Source organism: Ceratotherium simum, chromosome 17, assembly GCF_057802395.1.
Source record: "Ceratotherium simum simum isolate JZ-2026a chromosome 17, ASM5780239v1, whole genome shotgun sequence".
In the NCBI taxonomy this organism is placed as follows: Eukaryota; Metazoa; Chordata; class Mammalia; order Perissodactyla; family Rhinocerotidae; genus Ceratotherium; species Ceratotherium simum.
Genome location: NC_141916.1, coordinates 20,188,854 through 20,203,788, shown reverse-complemented (window position 1 = coordinate 20,203,788; position 14,935 = coordinate 20,188,854). Strand labels below are relative to the sequence as shown.

At 40.3% G+C, this 14,935-nt stretch overlaps 2 protein-coding genes across 2 annotated transcripts; both read left to right on the top strand.

Moving 5' to 3' along the window:
- The first annotated feature begins 3,991 nt into the window (after window positions 1-3,991).
- Window positions 3,992-6,723, top strand: LOC147914743 (olfactory receptor 5BS1-like). The gene is made up of 2 exons (XM_087441970.1): window positions 3,992-4,764; window positions 6,561-6,723. The coding sequence occupies exons 1-2, from the start codon at window positions 3,992-3,994 to the stop codon at window positions 6,721-6,723; spliced, it is 936 nt and encodes a 311-aa protein (XP_087298096.1).
- Window positions 6,724-11,702: 4,979 nt separating this feature from the next.
- Window positions 11,703-14,437, top strand: LOC101408474 (olfactory receptor 5BS1-like). Its single transcript, XM_004429443.3, has 2 exons — window positions 11,703-12,475; window positions 14,275-14,437. The coding sequence occupies exons 1-2, from the start codon at window positions 11,703-11,705 to the stop codon at window positions 14,435-14,437; spliced, it is 936 nt and encodes a 311-aa protein (XP_004429500.1).
- The last annotated feature ends 498 nt before the right edge of the window (window positions 14,438-14,935 follow it).

Genomic DNA, 14,935 nt, shown 5'->3' with positions numbered 1-14,935 from the left:
CACTTATATGTAGAATCTAAAAAATTAAAAAATAATAAACTCGTAGAAAGAGATCAGATTTGCGGTTCACAGAGGCAGAGGGTGGAGGGAGAGAGAATTGGAGGAAGGTGGTCAAAAGGTACAAACTTCCAGTCATAAGATAAATAAATACTAGGGATGTAATGCACAACATGATGACTGTAGTTGACACTGCTGTGTCTTGTATAGGAAAGTTGTTAAAGGAGTAAATCCTAATTTCTTGTCACAAGGAGGAAATTTTTTTCTTTTTTCTTTTCTTTTTTTTTTTTTCTTTTTATTGTATCTACACGAGATGATGAATGTTAGTGAACCTATTGTGGTAATTATTTCACATTATATATAAATCAAACCATCATGCTGTACACCTTAAACTTATACAGTAATGAAGGTCAATTATTTTTCAATAGAACTGGGAGAAAAAGAACTACTTTCAATTTTTCAAAACAGGACAGAAGTCCAGATTTTATTTGGAATCCTCTACTTTCTCTGAGGCACAAACAAAACATTTCCATGAGCCAAGATTAGCCTGTGGCCATTAATCATGATATCTACAAAAACATGTTACTATTTATGTATAAATTATCAAACAAAAGGAAAAATGTATTTGATTCTGCAAACATTTCAAAATAGCATATCACTTCTATATCTCCTTCATAGACCAAAATCCATACCCTACTCTTCATTTCTTTAACAAAAATATCAGTTTTCTTCATTCTTGCTAATTGGAAAGAAGTATTCTTTCTCCTCTCAAAGACCTGTCTCTCTCCCCAGGAGCTGAATTCCATCCACTTTTTTCCCTCAGAAATCTTATTTCATCAAGTATACCCTCTCTCATCTATATATTCAACCACTCTCTCAAATCAGCGTAAGTATACTACATCAAATCTCTCCCATCTAGAAAAACACAAGCAGCCACTGTGTGCCCTTCCGTGATTCAAGGCACTGGATTCACTGTTACACTTTTTGAAAGACTGTTCTTTACTTATTGTTTCAATTTTTCTTTGCCTTCTAATTATTTTTATTTAATTTCAGCTTTATTGGGGTATAAATGACATATAAATGTCTTTAATCCTTATTCAAATGCAGTGTGGCTCCTGTCCCCACTACTCTTTTGAAACCACTCATAGATGCACCAATGAACCCATTTATGGCTAAATCCAAGAGGAACTTTTATTCTGTTACAAACTTTCATCCCCTGTAGCACTGTATATTGTTGATCAACAGGTTAACATGCAATCATTATCCTTCAAAATTAGTATACAATAGATATATATTAATCGAAGAAAATAGAAAAAAAAGAGTAGGACTTTGTAGCTGTAGATTAGTTATGTTGAAAATGCCTACTTGCGAGTCTTGCTTCTTTGGTATGCCAAAATATATTTTGTGATGTACTAAAGGTCCTGAAGTCTACCAAATATCGTAGTGCATTTTAGCCTAATTCATTATCTGTGTTAAGTTATAAAAGTAGCCGTAGATGACTAGGAATTAGGTGATTTGTAACAAACCCAGATCTACTTCTGAGTATGTGTTTCACGCTGCTGTGAAACATGTTTTACCTTTTACCTTTCTCAGTTTGTAGGGAGAGGATTTCCTTTTACCCTTCATAACTCAGAAAGCCCCTGACGTATCATCTCAAACACAAAAACAAGCTCCTGAAGGCAAAAAGAAATTTATTTCACACTTATTTTTGATGGTGGGAAGTTGGAAGCAATGTGGGTTAGTTAGGAAATCTAATTAGAAAGACAAAGGCTAAGCTGTTACAGAAGAGGTCCCAAAATATAGTGAATCAAACAAAATAAAAGATTATCTGTCTTTTTAGTCCAGAGATGTCCGGATGGTCCACAGTGAAAGGCCCAACTGTGTGATCTCCTCGGGACTTATTCAACGAACGACCATTTAATCCTCATCCACGACAAAGACTGATAATTGCTCTCTAATAATTGTCCTGCCCTTCTACCTTTCACTAACAGAACTTTCCCACGTTTTAGACACATGACTGTTCATTTAATCTAGAGACCACATTTTTCAGCCCTGTGTGGGCTGGGTAACAGTCAATGACCAAAAAATCGTTAAAGCTGGGTGATGGATACAGAGGGGTTATTATACTATTCTTTCTACTTCTGTATATGTTTAAATTTGCCCACAATAAAAAGTTTTTACCACAATTAAATTTTTTTAAAGTTTTTAATCTATTTGGATTTTATTTAAATTTAAATTGCAAGAAACGTAAGAATTCATTTTCATTCTTATTCAAGAATTCATTCATAAGAATTCATTTTGGATGACGTGATAAAATTTTGTTTTCTTCTATCATTAAAACATCTTTAATATCTTTTAAAAATATCTTCAATATCTTTTTCATTTTTATCTTTTATCATCTTATTTTCATAATCATAAATATGAAATCAAACATAAAAAAATAGGAAGGAGGGGAACTATGGACAGAGCAAAGGAGAGATGGAGAGAAGAAAGGAAAGCAGGAAATTCCAAGCTTTAGAACTAGGAAACCTTAGAACTCTGTTTTTTTGCCTTTAGAAATTATTGGCCAAGCAAGGGCCCCTCTTGTATGATGTAGCCCACTGAAACAAGGGTGATACGGGGGAGGAATAGTTAGCCTTGGAGAATTCACTCAGATTCAGAGCAGACCTCCTGCTTAAGGGCCCTCCAGGGACCTCTCTCACTCTCCAAGGTCTAGAGCTGAGATTAAGTCCCTCTGCCCGTTGTTATTTGGGAGGCAGAGTCAAGAAGGCTTCTCCTTGGACAGAAACACTATAGGGATATTTCCTTGCTCAGAAGTCCCACCCATGAATCTTCTAAAGGAAAGACAAAGTTGAGGGAAGCCCATAGAGCCCTAACCATAACTGTGGCTTTTGCTCCAGTGTTGGAAAGGATGCCATTCAAGTATCCTCCATTGAAAGCATCTCTTATCAGCCTTAGGAGCCCGCATAAAGACAAATCTCCTTCCCATTCAAATCCATCATCTCCTAAAACTATCCACTCTGGGAACCTGTAAGTGTACAACCCCTGAATAGAGATCAGATCCTCATTTATCATCTTCCTGAGTAACCCATCAAGGAAGGAGAGGTGACCACTTTACCGTCCTCTGGTCTAGACTAAACCTTATAACTGTCCGTATTACCAGGTGTCCTAGGTGTTCTTTTATCTCTCCTCTTCTTTTTTTTTTTTTCTTGACTTTACCATCCTTGCAATACACAGAAGATGGTCCAAGTTCGACTTAGCTTTCTCCAAATCCCCTGGTACCAACTCAGAGAATAGCATGGTCTTCATGGACTCTCATGTTACCTACTGAGATTACAGTGCAGACAGTGGACATTATAGGTTCACAGAAACCCTGGAACCTTTAGAATTTCTAAGCTGGAATGGATTTGCGATACAGCCTATGTTTCCCAGATTGGTTTTGTGATTTTTTTTTCGTGAGAATCTCAAGTGACTTACTCACGAACTTACCAGTGGCAGAGAAAGGTCTAGCACCATCACCAAGGGTCACAATACCCCTATAAATCATTCAATCATTCATCATGTCTGTCAGACAGATGATCAGCCAAAATGTCTTTTGTTTATTCACTATACCAGTCAGCCTTCCTGTGGTCTGAGCTCAGTTCCTTTTGGAACTAGAGAACAGCATTTCTCAGTGTTCTGGAGTCTGTTCCCAACTCCCTTCCTTTCCTTCTCCAGTCCGAATAATCTCTGTTTTCTTCTCTTTCCTTTCTAGGTCTGATTCTCTACACACTTCCTTACCACCATCTCCACCTTGGCCAATAGGTTACTGCCCTGAGCTGGGAAGGGCAGAACAGGTCTGACACAACATGGTTGTATCTGCTACATGACCTGTCCAGGGTCAGCCCTGAACCTTTACTCATGATTCCCCATCCACAGGCATGCTCTGAGACTGATAACCCATTTGAGCATTCTTGTCAGTTCTTGTCCCTCTGAAGGGAAACTTCAACGCTCCATGGAAGTTGGTAACATAACCACAGTCACTGCGTTTGTTCTCCTAGGACTATGCAACAACCCTCAGATCCAGGGAGTACTCTTTGTACTGTTCCTGGTGATTTACCTCCTGACTCTCGTGGGGAACCTGCTAGTGCTGCTGGTGATCAGTACCGATTCCCACCTCCACACCCCCATGTACTTCTTCCTGGGTCACCTCTCCTTCCTGGATGCTTTCTATTCCTCCATCATTGTGCCTAAACTGCTAGAGAACCTGCTTTCCAAGTGGAAGATTATATCCCCCCTTGAGTGTTTCACCCAGATCTCCTTGGTCATACTTGCTGGGGGCACTGAAGCTTGCCTCCTTGCAGTCATGGCCTATGACCGGTACCAGGCTGTGTGCCACCCACTGTTGTATGTGGTTGCTATGAACGGGAAGGTATGTACTGGCCTGGTGGGAGCATGCTGGGCCATAGGAATGGGGACTGGACTAGCTAACACCATCCTCCTGGCTCAGCAGCACTTCTGTGGCCCCAACCTCATCCATAGTTTTGCCTGCGAGTTTCCCTCACTGCTCCTGTTGGCCTGTTCTGACCCCTACATTAGCATCACCTCCATCTTGACCACCATGGTGGTCCTGGGCCTTGGCAACTTTGTCCTACTGCTGGGTTCCTACACCTGTATCATCATGACAGCCCTGGGGATCAACTCTGCCATGAGTCGGAGCAAGATCTTCTCCACCTGCTCTTCTCATATTCTTGTGGTCACCATCTTTTATGGTTCAGGAATTTTCAGGTATGTCACACTACACTTCCCTAATATAAATGTAGGATATCCCTCACCCTAGGTGGCCTTGGTCTGTCGAACAGAGCATTGCAAAGTAGCAGGAAAATAATTGTATGGGAATACAGAAAGCCTAGGTTCTAGCTCTGGCTGTGCTGTGGACTAGCTGTGTGTATTATAAAAAATCCATTTTATTTCTGAGGCCTCAATATCTAACTCTTAAAATGAGCTTATACAAGGACTAAAGATTTTCCTACTTTCATTAACCTATGGTTTGGGAGTTCTCAAAAGGAAATCAGAGAGCTTGGGGTAGATTTTATTCACTGCTAGACAAAAAGATAAAACATATCATCCTTAAAACAGATGCCATCTTTCTTTCCTACTGGAAGATGATGCCTCTTATTTGTGTCGTAACTATTTATTAGGCACCTACTGTACAGCAGCTGCTTCACATGGTCCAGCTCAATTTTAGCACATATCACACCACAAGAGAAACTGCTAACCCCATTTTCAGATAAGAAAACTGATTTACAGGAATAACCAGGTAATTTCTCAAAGGTCCCAGAACAACTTAGTAATGGAGCCATAATATAAACCAAGTCTCACTGCCTTCAAACCTTATGTTCTTTCCTACCACTCTTCTCTCAAACATAAAAAGCTCTAGCTGATGAGTCCTCACTTACTAGGAGACAGAAAAATTAATGGTCTGTGCTCTCTGCTGTTGAAGTGGAGATGGATTTGCACAAATTTCTCCACACTTTCTCAATGCATGTTACTTGGAGTGAAGTCAGGAGTGGGAAAGAATGATAAGGAATGGTCCAGGACAGCTCACCTGAGCCTGTGGACAAATCTCTCTATCTCTCTCTCTCTGTTTCCTCATATAACGTAAGAGAAGAATAAGATTTCTCTTACCTACTTCACATAAATATTATGAGGGATAAATTATATGATGAAGAATGACAGTAAAATAAATATCTTTTTTAACCAAGCACACCAGAACCCACAAAGAACCTTCCAACGATGATGGCACCATTGCAAAAAATAAACGTAATGCTTCTTTGGCAAATAGTCCCAGTGGCACTTAACAAGATGCATCCAAAAATTTAATCTTATTATTTTGGATTCATATCTTGTCTTCAACACATTTTGATCTCCCACTTTATTCACCAAACTTGGCTTCTTTTCTAAGCCAAAGAAAATGCACCTAAGGGGACTAATGTTTGTTCCACTAAGCATTATAAAAATAATGTGCTGTGATTCTGAGAGTAATTCCAGAGCCATAAGTGTTGGAAACAATGACTTTATTGGACTAATAATACAGTTTTGCAAGGAATAATCATCACAAGATGAGAACATATAGTTGTATATATATGTAAAAGAAGAGAAAAAAATCCTCGTATTGTCATCTTAACTATTAAGGAAAGATGCTTAGAAGAGTATGAAGTGCTACAGAAATGCATGAAATTATCAGTAGCTCTATTCTAACCCCTGCACTTAATATACTGTAGGACTTCCTTTTTCCTATCATGTTCTGCATAAGATCACTCATGTTTGGAGGTGTCTGAAGGCAGAAATGACTGACTTCTCACTGATCATACAGTCATTTCTAGATGCTGTTACCAGCATCTTTTTACCCTTTGTAGCTCAGAGATCCCCTGATGTATCATCTCAAATGCCATGAGTGACAGTCGACTCAGCTCTGAGGACCCTCTTTGCAGAGTCTCTGGGATGGGATGGACCGAGGCTGCCAACAGCATTGTGGCCATTGTCCTGAGCTCGGTTTACTCCTTTGTGCAATTCCCTTCAAGGTACGTGACCCCAGCATCCGGCTCAGCCCTGGAGCAAGTGCTCTCTGTGCAGTACAGTGTGGTGACCCCGCTGCTAAACCCCCTCATCTACAGTCTGAAGAACCAGGAGGTGAAGGCAGCTCTGAGGAGGGTGCTGGCCAGGAAGCCCAGGCTTACCATCTAACCCAGGCTCCATTGCCTCCTCACAACAAGAGGAAAAGTTGTGGGAAGGAAGAGGAGGCAGGAAGAGCTATCACCACCCAGCTATCTCAGTGTTCATTCTTTTCCAAAACAAAAGCCTGTCTCAGTGCCCTTCCCTTGTCAAGCAAGATGGGAAACCTCCACAGAGGAGATGACACCTGTCCACGGGGGCCCAGTCACCACACAAGAAAATCCTCACAAAAGCAGAATGGAGGATCCTCAAAAGTTAAAATAGAACTACCATATGATCCAGCAATCCCACTTCTGGGAATATATCCAAAGGAAACAAAAAGACTAATTTGAAAAGATATCTGCACCCTTATGTTCATAGCAGCACTATTGACAATAGCCAAGACATGGAAACAACTTAAGTGTTCATTGATGGATGAATGGATAAGGAAGTTGTGATATACATAATGGAGTATTATTCATCCATCAAAAATTAGGAAATCTTACCTTTTGCGACAACAGAGATGGACCTTGAAGGCATTATGCTAAGTAAAGTAAGTCAGATAGAGAAAGACAGATACGGTAGGATCTCACTTATACGTGGAATCTGAAAAACAAATTTCTTTTAATTTTTAAAAAATAAACTCATAGAATAAGATATCAGACTCGTGGTTACCAGAGGCAGAGGGTGAGGGGAGGGAGAATTGGAGGAAGGTGGTCATAAGGTACAAATTTCCAGTTACAAGATAAATAAGTACAGGACTGTAATGTACAATATGATGACTACAGTTAATACTGCTGTATGATACATAGGAAAATTGTTAAAAGAGTAAATACTAAGAATTCTCATCACAAGGAGAATTTTCTTCTCTTTTTTCTTTTCTTCTTTCTTTTCTTTTCATTGTATCTATATGAGATGATGGATGTTAGCAAATCTATTGTGGTCATTATTTCACAATATATTTAAATCAAATCATCATGGTGTACACCTTAAATTTATACAGTAATGTATGCCAACTATTTCTTAATGAAACTGAAAGAAAAAAGAATACTTTCAATTTTTCAAAACAACACATAAGTCCAGATTTTATATGGAATCTTCTACATTCTCTGAGGAATAAATAAAATATTTCTGTGAGCCAAGATTAGCTTGTGGGCCATTAATTGTGATATCTACAAAAACATGCTACTACTTATATAGAGAACAAAAGGAAAAAATGTATTTGATTCTGCAAACATTTCAAAATAGCATATCACTTCTATATCTCTTTCATAGATCAAAAGCCATATCCCATTCTTCATTTCTACAACAAGAGTATCACTTTTCTTCATTCTTGTTGATTGGAAAGAAGTATTCTTCCTCCTTCCAAGGACCTATTTCTCTCCCCAGGAGCTGAATTCCATCCACTTTTTTCCCTTAGAAATCTAATTTCATCAAGTATATCCTCTCTCAGCTATATCTTTAACCACTCTCTCAAATCAGCGTAAGTATACTACATCAAATCTCTCGCATCTAGAAAAACACCAGCAGCCACTGTGTGTCCTCCCTTGATTCCATGCACTGAATTCACCGTCACACTATTTGAAAGAATATTCTTTACTTATTGTTCCAATTTTTCTTTGCCTTCTAATTATTTTTATTTAATTTCAGCTTTATTGGAGTATAATTGACGTATAAATGTCCTTTAATCCTATTCAAATGCAGTGTGGCTCCTGTCCCCACTACTCTTTTGAAACCACTCTTATAGATGTACCAATGAACCCACTTACTGCTAAATCCACGAACAACTTTTACTCTGTTACAAACTTTCATCCCCTGTAGCACTGTATATTGTTGATCAACAGGTTAACATTTCAATCATTTTCCTTCAAAATTAGTATACAATGGATATATGTTAATCACAGAAAAATAAGAAAATAGAAAAAAAGGGTAGGACTTTTTAGCTGTAGATTAGTTATGTTTAAAACACCAACTTGCAAGTCTTGCTTCTTTGGTGTACCAACATATACTTTGTGACGTATTAAAGGTCCTGAAGTCTACCAAATATCATAGTGCATTTCAGCCTAATTCATTATCTGTATTGTTATAAAAATAGCCGTAGATCACTAGGAATTAGATCATCTGTATTAAACCAAGATCTATTTCTGAGTATGTGGTTCTTGCCACTGTGAAAATGTTGTACCTTTTACCTTTCTCAGTTTGTAGTGAGAGGATTTCCTTTTACCCTTCATAGATCAGCGAGTCCCTGATGTATCATCTCAAACACAATAAACACACTCCTGAAGGCAAAAGAAAAAGATTTTATTACACCCTTATTTTTGGTGGTGGGAAGTTAGAGGCAATTTGGATTAGTTAGGAAATCTATTTTAGGAAGATAACAGCTAAGATATTATGGAAGAGATCCCAAAATACAGTGAATCAAACAAAATAAAAGATTATTTGTCTCTAAAGTCCAGAGATGTCTAGATGCTCCACAGTGAAAGGCCCAATTTCTTTCTGTAAGGCTGTTTTGTGATCTCCTAGGGACTTGTTCAACCAACCACCATTCAATCTTCATCCACAGCAAAGACTGGTAATGTTGTCCAGTATCTGTCTTTCCCTTCTACCTTTCACTCATAGAATTTCCCACGTTGAGACACATGACGGTTCATGTAATGTAGAGACCACATTTTTCAGCCCCCTGTAGTCAAAGCTCGGTAACAGTCAATGAGCTGATAATTGTTAAAGCTGGGTGATGGATACAGAGCAGTTATTACACTATTCTTTCTACTTCTATACATGTTTAAATTTGCCCACAATAAAGTTTTTACCACAATTAAAATTTTATTTTAAAGTTTTGAATCTATTTGGATTTTAACTTGCAATACATGAAAGAATTCACTTTGCATGACATGATAAATTTTTATTTTCTTATTTTATCCTTAAAATATCTTTAATATCTTTTTTAAATATCTTCAATATCTTTTTCATTTTTATCTTTTATCATTATTTTATTTTTATAATCATGATTACGATTTAAAACATCAGAAAATGAGAAGAAAGGAAAGGACGCACAGAGGGAGGAAGGGAGGGTAGGAGGAAGGAAGGAAAGGAGGAAATTCCAAGCTTTAGAACTAGGAAACCTTAGAAGTCTATTCTTTTATCTTTAGAAATTATTGTCCACCCTAGGGCCCCTCTTGTATGATGCAACGCACTGAAACAAGAGAGATACAGGGGAGGAATAATTAGCCTTGGAGAATTCACTCAGCTTCAGAGCAGGCCTCCTGCTTAAGGGCCCTCCAGGGACCTCTTTCACTCTCCAAGGTCTAGAGCTGAGATCAAGTCCCTCTGCCCATTGTTATTTGGAAAGCAGAGTCAAGAATGCTTCCCCTTGGACAGAAACACTATGGGGATATTTCCTTGCTCAGAAGTTCCACCCCTGCATCTTCTAAAGGAAGGGTAAAGTTGAGGGAAGCCCACAGAGCCCTAACCTTATTTATGGCTATTGCTCCAGTGTTGGAAAGGATGCCATTCAGGTATCCTTCACTGAGAGCATCTCTTATTGGCCTAGGGAGCTCACATAAATACAAATCTCCTTCTCAATCAAATCCGTCTTCTCCTAAAACTGTCCACCCTGAGAACCCGTGAGTGCACAAGCCATAAATAGAGTTCTGATCCTCCTTTATCATCTTCTGGAGTTACCTATCAAGGAGTGGGGGATGGGGCGGCCCCGTGGCATAGGGGTTAAGTGCGCGCCCTCCACTGCTGGCGGCCTGGGGTTCGGATCCCGGGTGCGCACTGATGCACCACTCATCAGGCCATGCTGTGGTGGCGTCCCATATAAAGTGGAGGAAGATGGGCACAGAGCTAGCCCAGGGCCAGTCTTCCTCAGGGGAAAAAAAAAAAGAGGAAGATTGGCATGGATGTTAGCTCAGGGCTGATCTTCCTCACAAAAAAAAAAAAGAGGGAGGGATGACCACTTTACCATCCTCTGGTTTAGACTAAACCCTATAAATGTCCATTTTACTGGGTGTCCTAGGTGTTCTTTTATCTGTCTATTTCTTTTTTTCTTTTTTCTCTTTTTTTTTTTTGGCTTTTACCATCCCTGTAATACACAGATGACGGTCCAAGTTTGACTTGGTTTTATCCAAGTCTCCTGGTACCAACTCAGAGAATAGCACAGTCTTCATGGACTTCATGTTAAGTACTGAGATTACAGTGCAAACAGGGGACATTATAGATTCACAGAAACCCTGGAATGTGAAGGCCTTGGAGTAACTGATGTGCACAGCCCTCACCTCCACTGTGAGGCCCTCCCCCGGTCTGGCTTCCGTGAAACCAGCATACTTGTGTGCCACTTCTGCTTGGATGGACACAGAAGGGGAAAGGGGCTTGTAGTGAGCACCAGAAATACCCAAGGAAAACTTTCCCCCAATCTTTAAAATTTCTAGGCTGGAATGGATTTTGAGAAACCATCTAATTTTCTCAGATTTTTTTTTTTAATGAGAAACTCAATGACTTACTCACAAACTTACAGTGGCAGAGAAAGGTCTAGCACCATCACCAGGGGTCACAATACCCCTTTCAATTATTCAAACATTCATCACATCTGTCAGCCAGATGGTCAGTCAAAATGTCTATTGCTTACTCACTGTAGCAGTCACCCCTCCTGTGGTCTGAGCTCAGTTCCTTTTGGAACTAGAGAACAGCACTTCTCAGTGTTCTAGAGTCTGTTCCCAACTCCCTTCCTTTCCTTCTCCAGTCTGAATAATCTCTGTTCTCTTCTCTTTCCTTTCTAGGTCTCTACACTCTTCCTTCCCACCTTCTCCACCTTGGCCAATAGGTTACCGCCCTGAGCTGGGAAGGGCAGAACAGGTCTGACACAACATGGTTGTATCTGCTACATAACCTGTCCAGGGTCAGCCCTGAACCTTTACTCATAATTCCCCATCCACAGGCATGCTCTGAGACTGATAACCCATTTGAGCATTCTGGTCAGTTCTTGTCCCCTTGAAGGGAAACTTCAATGCTCCATGGAAGTTGGTAACATAACCACAGTCACTGCGTTTGTTCTCCTAGGACTATCCAACAACCCTCAGATCCAGGGAGTACTCTTTGTACTGTTCCTGGTGATTTACCTCCTGACTCTCGTGGGGAACCTGCTAGTGCTGCTGGTGATCAGTACCGATTCCCACCTCCACACCCCCATGTACTTCTTCCTGGGTCACCTCTCCTTCCTGGATGCTTTCTATTCCTCCATCATTGTGCCTAAACTGCTAGAGAACCTTCTTTCCAAGTGGAAGATTATACCCCCTCTTGAGTGTTTCACCCAGATCTCCTTGGTCATATTTGCTGGGGGCACTGAAGCTTGCCTCCTTGCAGTCATGGCCTATGACCGGTACCAAGCTGTGTGCCACCCACTGTTGTATGTGGTCGCTATGAACAGGAAGGTATGTACTGGCCTAGTGGGAGCATGCTGGGCCATAGGCATGGGGACTGGCCTGGTTAACACTATCCTCCTTGCTCAGCAGCACTTCTGTGGTCCCCACCTCATCCACAGTTTTGCCTGCGAGCTACCTCCAGTGCTCCTGTTGGCCTGTTCTGACCCCTACATTAGCATTGCCTCCATCCTGACCACCATGGTGGTCCTAGGCCTTGGGACCCTTGTCCTACTGCTGGGTTCCTACACCCGTATCATCATGACAGCCCTGGAGATCAACTCTGCCACGAGTCGGAGCAAGATCTTCTCCACCTGCTCTTCTCATATTCTTGTGGTCATCATCTTTTATGGTTCAGGAGTTTTCAGGTATGTCATACTACACTTCCCTAATATAGATGTAGGATATTCCTTACCCTAAAGTGGCCTTGGTCTGTAGAACAGAGCACTGCAAAGTAGCAGGAAAATAATTGTACGGGAATTCAGAAAGCCTGGGTTCTAGTTCTGGCTCTCCTGTGGACTAGCTGTGTAAATTATAAAAAAATCCATTTTCTTTCTGAGGCCTCAATTGTGTAACTTAGAAAACGAGCTTATACAAGGACTAAATATTTTCCTACTTTCATTAACCTATGATGTGGGAGTTCTCAAAAGGAAATCAGAGAGCTTTGGGTAGATTTTTATTCAATGGTAGTCAAAAAAATAAAACATATCATCCTTAAAACAGACGCTATCTTTCTTTCCTAGTGGAAGATGATGTCTCCAAAACTTGTGTCATAACTATTTCTTAGGCACCTACTATACACCAGCTGCTTTACATAGTCCAGCTCAATTTTAGTATGTATTGCACTAGAAGAGAAAGTTGCTAACCCCATTTTCAGGTAAGGAATCTGAGTTATAGGAGTAACAGGTAATGTCTCAAAGGTCCCAGAACAAGCTAGTAATGGAGCCATAATATAAACCAAGTTTCACTGACTTCAAACCTTAGGCTCATTCCTACCACTCTTCTCTCAAATATAAATAACTCTAGCTGATGAGTCCTCACTTCTGGGAGACAGAATAATTGATAGTCGGTGCTCCCTACTAGTGAGTGGAGATGGATTTGCACAAATTTCTCCATACTTTTCTCACAAGCTTGTTACTTGGAGAGAGGTAAGGGGTGGGAAGGAACGATAAGGAATAGTCCTGGTGAGCTCACCTGAGCCTGTGGACAAACCTCTTCATTTCTCTCTGTCTCAGTTTCCTCATATGCCATAGGGAACAATAAGATTTCTCTTACCTACTTCACATAAATATTACAAGGGAAAATTAGGTGATGAAGAATGAAGGTAAAATAAATATCTTTTTAACCAAGCACACCAGAACCCACAAAGAACCTTCCAATGATGATGGCACCATTGCAAAAACAAACGTAATGCTTCTTTGGGAAATACTCCCAGTGGCACTTAACAAGATGCATCCAAAAATTTAATCTTATTATTTTGGATTCATATCTTGTCTTCAACACATTTTGATCTCCCACTTTATTCACCAAACTTGGCTTCTTTTCTAAGCCAAAGAAAATGCACCTAAGGGGACTAATGTTTGTTCCACTAAGCATTATAAAAATAATGTGCTGTGATTCTGAGAGTAATTCCAGAGCCATAAGTGTTGGAAACAATGACTTTATTGGACTAATAATACAGTTTTGCAAGGAATAATCATCACAAGATGAGAACACATAGATGTATATATACGGAAAAGAAGAGAAAAAAATCCTCGTATTGTCATCTTAACTATTAAGGAAAGATGCTTAGAAGAGTATGAAGTGCTACGGAAATGCATGAAATTATCAGTAGTTCTATTCTAACCCCTGCACTTGATATACTGTAGGACTTCCTTTTCCTATCATGTTCTGCATAAGATCACTCATGTTTGGAGGTGTCTGAAGGCAGAAATGACTGACTTCTCACTGATCATACAGTCATTTCTAGATGCTGTTACCAGCATCCTTTTACCCTTTGTAGCTCAGAGATCCCCTGATGTATCATCTCAAACGCCATGAGTGACAGTCGACTCAGCTCTGAGGACCCTCTTTGCAGAGTCTCTGGGATGGGATGGACCGAGGCTGCCAACAGCATTGTGGCCATTGTCCTGAGCTCGGTTTACTCCTTTGTGCAATTCCCTTCAAGGTACGTGACCCCAGCATCCGGCTCAGCCCTGGAGCAAGTGCTCTCTGTGCAGTACAGTGTGGTGACCCCGCTGCTAAACCCCCTCATCTACAGTCTGAAGAACCAGGAGGTGAAGGCAGCTCTGAGGAGGATGCTTGCCAGGAAGCCCAGGCTTACCATCTAACCCAGGCTCCACTGCCTCCTCACAACAAGAGGAAAAGTTGTGGGAAGGAAGAGGAGGCAGGAAGAGCTATCACCACTCAGCTATCTCAGTGTTCATTCTTTTCCAAAACAAAAGCCTGTCTCAGTGCCCTTCCCTTGTCAAGCAAGGTGGGAAACCTCCACAGAGGAGATGACACCCATCCACAGGGGGCCCACTCACCGCACAAGAAAATCTTCACAAAAACAAAGTGAAGGATTCTCAAAAAATTAAAAAATAGAACTACCATATGATCCAGCAATCCCACTTCCAGGAATATATCCAAAGGAAATTTAAAACACTAACTCAAAAAGATATCTACACCACCCCATGTTCATAGCAGCATTATTTAAGATAGCCAAGACATGGAAACAATTTAAGTATTCATCAATGGATGAATGGATGAAGAAGTCGTGGTACATATATACAATGCAATATTATTCATCCCTAAAAAATGAGGAAATCCTACCATTTGCGACAACC